The 7,220-nt window shown below is 29.9% G+C and overlaps 1 protein-coding gene across 2 annotated transcripts in view; it reads left to right on the top strand.

Annotated features, from left to right (window-relative positions):
- LOC119680389 (uncharacterized protein KIAA0930 homolog) overlaps positions 1-2,799 on the top strand; it is a 58,913-nt gene extending 56,114 nt beyond the window's left edge. The window contains exons 8-10 of one of the 2 annotated variants that reach the window (XM_038093178.1): positions 788-2,203; positions 2,312-2,461; positions 2,559-2,799. In XM_038093178.1, the coding sequence (XP_037949106.1) occupies positions 788-2,203; positions 2,312-2,461; positions 2,559-2,599 (1,607 nt within the window). In that variant the 3' untranslated portion in view covers positions 2,600-2,799. The remainder of the gene's footprint in view (positions 1-787; positions 2,204-2,311; positions 2,462-2,558) is intronic. The other variant, XM_038093179.1, reaches the window with a different exon arrangement.
- Positions 2,800-7,220: the final 4,421 nt, after the last annotated feature.

Here is a 7,220-nt window from a genome sequence, read left to right on the forward strand (position 1 = left end):
TAATTTATCAATTCAGCACTAATTCCATTGAGAGACATATATTTTTGTTGGGTGCTACCAAATACTAAAAACAAAGCTCTATAAAACGAACATCTCTCTTAACCGTATATAGTTTCTAGTAGCTAGTTTTCATATTTCGTACTAAGTAAATTAATTTATATGGACTATTCTCTTTATCCGCAAGTACTGTTGATGCTTTCGGTGTCCACCGAAGAAAATTTTCATTGTATAAATAAATTTTACAAGCACACAGACTCATATTCAATATTCCCTATGGAATAAAATAACTTTTTGCTAACACAAGCCTCAAATGTATAAGAACTTCACCAAAAAATCTTTGCATTTTCAGTAGACGACTACTCTTATACATCCTCATGCTAAATACATTGATCCCAACTTTATACATAAGATTCTTCTTCATTAATTTAATGGCTCCATTTTTGCTTCTTATATGAACTAAATTCTCTCAATATTAGTAAGAAACTGTCCTTATGTTTAGATTTCCTCTCAGTTACCTTCGTAATCTATCTTAGTTTGTATACTTTGCTCATAAACGATTTTTCAAAATATCCTTTTAACTGTAGTATATCCTTGCTTATGCAATATGTCCAAATAAAATTCAGGAATGAACACCAAAATTTTTGTTAGGCATGTGCATTTTGCTTAATTTGAATTTTTATCACAAGATTATTTATTTTTATTAATTCGAGTGTAATTTCTTTTAATTTAATTAAATTATTTTGCAATTTTATTTTTTTAAACGTAAACGATCTATATTTATTTGTAGATCTACATCCTGCTTTCTCGGCATCCGAAGCTAAACTACATCTCAATCCAAATTGTGAAAAGCACAATGCAACCTTGTTACAAAATCCAAGCACTGAAGATGGCGCAGCGATTGCTAGTACCCCAGTAGCAGATGCTGTCGAAGTAACAGTCATCACCTCACCCACTTCGAATAATACCACTGGCTGTGGTAACTGTTTCGGCGGTAAAAAATGTAAACGTTGGGTCACAAATGATTTAGATAAGAACACACCTGAAATGTCCGAGATCTACTGTCCAACCTGTGATGATGTTGCTAATGAAACGCCGGCCTGCCTAAATAAGATGCCCGATAAAAAGACCAAACCGAAACACAAGACAATACTCAGTGTTGAAAGTGAATTAGTGGTAACGAAAAGAGGAGGTAGCTTACGTTTGCACGATAAGAAAACAAGTATAACTCGTAGTTCATCACTAAGTTCAGCCGATCGGAAAGCAAAGAAGAATGAAAGCTCCACGAATAAAAAAGAGAAAACTAAAGTTAAAGAAAAAGACAAAGACAAGGAAAAAGATAAAGAAAACACAAAGAGTAAGGAAACACATAAACAAAAAGATAAAGAAAATAAAGAGAAGCCAAAGGAGAAGTCCTCAAAAACTGCAAATATTTTAGCACGTGTTTCTCCAAAGCGTCTAAGACCGAAAATGTCCGCATCCACTACCGAAAGTAATACGAAAACAAAAACAAATAAAACAACTAAGGAAACCGCAAATAATAATGTGGAAGCAAACTCCAATGGAGAGGACATTAAACTTCAGGAGTATGAAATTGCTGATGATGCAACTTCACTGAATGGTTGCGAGATAATTGCAAGTGAAAACGGTGCCAAAATGGCAATGTTTAGTGAAAACGATTCAAAGCTCATGATAAATGTGCGAGGACGAGAAGAATTGCCTGTCATGGAGGAACCATCGCCGCCAACAACTGCAGATATAAATGCAGCAACAACTACAACAAATGATACACAAAATAAAACTTTAATTTTTGAAAAATGTGTACCTGTCAATACAGAATGCCCTCCATTTCAGTTGCCGCTAAAAACGGTAACTGATAACGTAAACATTGATAATAAAACACAAAACAGGGAAGAAAATTCAGATCCTGAAACACAACAACCAACAGAATTTACTCCAATGCTGAACGATTGCAATGGCAATTGTGAAGCAACCATATCGCCAACCCAAGTCGAACAAAGCAATAACACCCATGAGAGCGATGATTTTGAACATGTCACACAACAATCCACTTTACCACGTCCCAAGCGTACCGCAGCTCAACAAGCTTTCTACAACAAAGCCATGAATTTGGTGCCCAAACGACGTACACCAGATGGCACCAATATTTATTATTGGTGCGACTTTCCTAGGAAAACTTTCAAAGGTTACTTATACTCATATTAATTATTATTAGATAGTCTGACTTGATTTTCTTCCTTATCAATATTCTTTGTATTTATACAATTTTATGTATAATTTGTGTGTATTTCAGAACTTGATGATGGTGCATATAATCCACTATGGGCAAGTCGTGGCTTTACACAGTCATTCCATTTCTGGAAAGAAAATCGTCGCCAGCAATCTACACCGCTGAATGCATTTTTAACCTATGTGACACTGCCTTGGTGGAGCATTGCAAAGGGTAAGACTTTTGCATCTTAAAAGCTGTAGGGACTCTATAGTGACTTATGATTATTTTAAATATTAAAATATTAAAAATTTTGTTTATGTTTTTTCAGATTTGCTTGATCATCGCGAAACTCCAATTTTAACATTTTAGTATTGAATTCAACAATTCATCCAAAGGCCACAATACTCAGTATCACAATAATGAATTTCAAACGAGCCTATAGGGAAAACTTCAACGGAATTGCCAACTGGAACCTTAGAATATATATTGTATCTTTTTTTTTGTATCTTGACAAAATAATTTGTTTGATTTCAGAAAAATTTTATGTTTCAAAAACAACTTGAAATTTCATTGACTTATAAAATATTTATTTAATATAATCATTTTTAAATTTTTTATTAAACTTTTTATTTTTATAATATATATAAACACTTGAAATTATATATTATTTACTTCAATGTATATAATTTATAAATATTCAACGAAAAAATTTCTCTATAATTGAAAAGCAAGAAATATTAAAAAAAAATTACTCATAACTGATTATTTCAATGCACATTATTTTTAATTAAAATTTTGTGATTATTTAAGATGCATAAATTGTGATTAATAGTGGTAAAATATATCACTATTTTTTTGTTTATTTTATATATATTAATTCATTTCTATATTGTTTTTTTTTTTTTGAGAAAGATATAAGTTTATAGTTTATAAGTTAACATGTGAGTTGTAAAAATGCTTTTCCTAAAAATGCATCAACATATAAATATTATTCTTATTATGAATATATATGCAAATTACTTATATACACTATATTTATAAATATATATAACTATCGAAGATCATTTAAAGCAACAAATCTGTTTGGATTTTTTTTTTTTTTGTTTATTGATTTTTATGAAATAGAATCTCATTTATAAGTCTCGTTTGTAAAATTTGTATGTAATTTAAACTGAAATTATAAGAAAAATTTTAGATTGAAAGATATACACAAATTTATTGCAATAAAATTTAATATATATATATATATAAATATATAAAGCATCAAACAAAATATTTTATTTAACAAAAGTTAGAGAATATCATATATCAAACTTATGGACTTACAACTAGACTTAGCAAATCAGTTAATGCTGCTGTAAAAGAAGAAACCTTTCCATCTCATGCCTTTCCAATGGAGACATCAATCTATATTCCTTCAGTTATTATGAATAGAAGGTGTGTAACATAAAAACAAATGGTCAACACCATGAGAAGTAAAGCTGTGATTAGGGCACACACTGGCAAGTGTGTCCCAAGTGTGTCAAGAGAGTTGTTGACGAATGGTGAAATCCTATATCATTCCTTGAAATTTCAGATGGACACTGTCGAAAACTTTGTTGCGATGCGCACATTGGTTCAGTATTAAGAGTGGCTAGTGCTCATTGGTACTTGATCTCACTTAAATTAGTTTAATTGTGATAAGTTTGGATGTATTCATAATACGGAGAAGCAGAAAGAAATTGACTAATGCAATATAGTATGAAGACTTAAAGGATTGATGGCAGTAACAGATCAATAAATATCTTTCTGCTACCTATAATAAGCAATTTTTCACCATTTACAAGAAATATAGTAATAACAGTAAGAAACCTTAAGATATAAAAAAAAAACTATATCCATCCTGTTGAATTTAAGTAATTTAACATCTTTTGTTCTTACCAATCAACTACAAACTACCAAATTTTTACAAACCATCAAAAAAGTACTTCCCTATAAGCCCATTTCTTGTGGAAAGCAAAGCTGGGCAGTCACGGAGAAAATGCTCTGAACTGTCTCCATATCTTCTTCAGTAAGTATTTAAATGAGTTGGAAGTTTCTCTGCGTAAGTTCCTAAACACTAATGACCAAAGAAAACTGCCGTTAGTCTTGGTTTATTGAATTTATCGGTATTAGTATCTAGCGATATATATAGTCTATCTGTTTGGCATACAAAGAAGAATTTCTTTAATAGAAATTTAATGGAAGTCTTTAATAGTATAAAGACTTCCATAATAGTTGCCTCACAGTTGTCAAGCTTATCAGATAGAGTCTTTTAAACTACACTCAAAGATAAAAGATACGTGATAATCGGCATTTGGCTAAGGAAATGATTCTCTCATATATGTCGATATATTCATAAAAAAAATGAAAATACATATATGATGGCAAGATTACTTTACTGAATTTTACATAATAATTCATATCATCTTTCATAAAAACCAGTCACAGGTTTTCAAAGATAAAGGCTCGAAGATAAAGAACATTTAATATACGTTAGTCGCCTTCAGAAATGGTTTGCTAATAGTTGTCCATATAAGGATATGATGTCGAGAGTATATTCATTTATACATGATCTGAATATCTGACCTGATAAATGCGAGAGAAATTCTACCGTATAATATTACATTTGGTTATCCATTTCTGTGACATACTAGACAAAATAGAGTGCAGAAAAATATATATACTATATTATAAGAAGCTTCTCAGAACAAGGACGAAGTTTGTAAACATGCGACATAGAATAAGAGTTAGGAAAAGGAGCAAATTTGATAAAACTAGAGGCATTTCATAAGATTGTTAATAACAACAACAAAATATGTTGTTAGCATTATTCAACCTACGACATAATGTTATGGCATTTGCGGTTCGTACTGCTCAGGTTCCCTTCTATTCTAATAAGCACTCACTAAAATACTTTCTTCAAGCAATAAATACAAATTGTTTATTGTGTACAATTTTATTACTAAATATAAATAATCTATTATATTTAAAATAATATATATCATTATGTGCAATCTTAAAGATTTCCGTTCTCAATATAGAATAAAAACTAAACGAAACTGAAAGTATCCATACACAGCACGTAAATATATATACATTCGTATATATATCCTTATTTTTGCAATAAATCCGATTTGTTAATATTATTTTATTATCTTAGAAACACATTTTATGTTTGTCTAATATATAAATCACGAGAATATTACTTTGAAATCCGAAAGAATACATAACAATCAACTGAATGCTTATCACTACACCCAATTGACCTCTGAGGTCAAAAAATTGAAAACACAATGATGGAAGAGCCAAGAGCATGATAATTATTAAAATTGAGAATGAGAAACAATGTTTCCATTCTAGACTTTAAAGAATATCGAATTTAAATAATTATCACAAATAATGGAAATATCAATACCAATTCAATTTGAGGAAGGTCGGCTTCGTTATACTGAAATGCCCATACGACTATCAATCATTAGAGAAATAATTAAGATATATAAATTAAAATGTTTATTTATAGTTTTGCTTATTATGATAAGTTGATCATTTGTGTAGCAAACTCATTTAGTATATGACATTGCCTCAATCGAAAATTTTTTCTTCCCGTTGTCGATAGAGCCAGTTCTATCTTGTGGGAATATGTTTTCAACAGACAAAGCCATATTAGCATGCTAATGAGTATTCTGCATTCCGTTCTTGAATTGCAGAATTACAAACTACTGAATAATCAATCCATTCTTGTATTACAGAACTAGATCCTATTTAATGACAAGGGTTTCAAGTGAACTAAAGGTAACCATTCTGTCGTTGTTCAAACTTTGCTTTTTATGCTTTTTTTTTGGGAGAGAGAGATATTTGTACGTTAATCTTCAATGCTATAAAATTACACTTCTCTGATCGAAATATAAAACAGATTTAATAAAATAGTCCCAATCATACAAAATAAAGAATTAATTATTAAGTCCCCTTCTATTTTCTCTTACCAACTTAAAAACCATCAAGCTAAAATTTTTTAATTCTTGATGTATTGAACATATGTGAGCACGACTGTAGTGCATAAAACAAAGAAATCTTATCAATTAAGTGCTCTTCTCAAAGACACGCATCTTCAATGACTTAATCTATTAAAAGTATAAGTAAAAATGTTCTTCGCCCAGAAAATGTACTCATTTCAAGCTCAGCTGGAAGTCAGTTTCTATTTTGAGGAGTTCAGTTTGAGCGCGTACATCGATCGAAGTAGAACGTTTAACGCGCGGATTGAAAGTGAAAAATATATACTCAAACATATATATATGCAAATATATGTATATGTGTATATATACTTATTTATAAGGATAAGTGCTACGCCAGTAGCCTAAAAAGGCTATCATTTTTGAACTATAGTACTTGTGAATACTCATTGATTGTTTTCTGAGAAAGAAATTAATTGTGTAAAATAAATAATACACATTTAAATGTTTTAATTTATAATACATATATATGTGAATTTATATATATTTAAATTTTTAATATTGCTTTATAAAAAAAGTACCGAAGATGCAATTATTTAAGTGCGACATTGCAGTTTTATTGTTTGTTATTGCAACAATTAATTTAGTTGCGGGCTGTCCTCGTGCCCCGACTCATCTGCCACATGGTCGTCGAACGCGCGGCGATAATGGATATAAATTAATTGTAGCTGATGGTGCAGTTGGTTATGTTCCTGGCAAGACTTATACTTGTAAGTTATTCCATATGGTAATTGAAAGAATGCAAACAGTTTTATTGATTGTCATTTTTGGAATTCCCCAATACTTTGGGAGAGTAATTATATTTTTAATATAAAAGAATGATTTAATAAATTATTTATAAAATTTTATAATAATTTATTTATATTGATCATTTAAATAACCAATATTATTTATATTTAAAAACAAATTATATAAATCATTTAAATATTTTTCCAATATTTCGACTATAATCTATAGTC

Source organism: Teleopsis dalmanni, chromosome 2 (genome assembly GCF_002237135.1).
Source record: "Teleopsis dalmanni isolate 2A chromosome 2, ASM223713v2, whole genome shotgun sequence".
Taxonomy (NCBI): domain Eukaryota; kingdom Metazoa; phylum Arthropoda; class Insecta; order Diptera; family Diopsidae; genus Teleopsis; species Teleopsis dalmanni.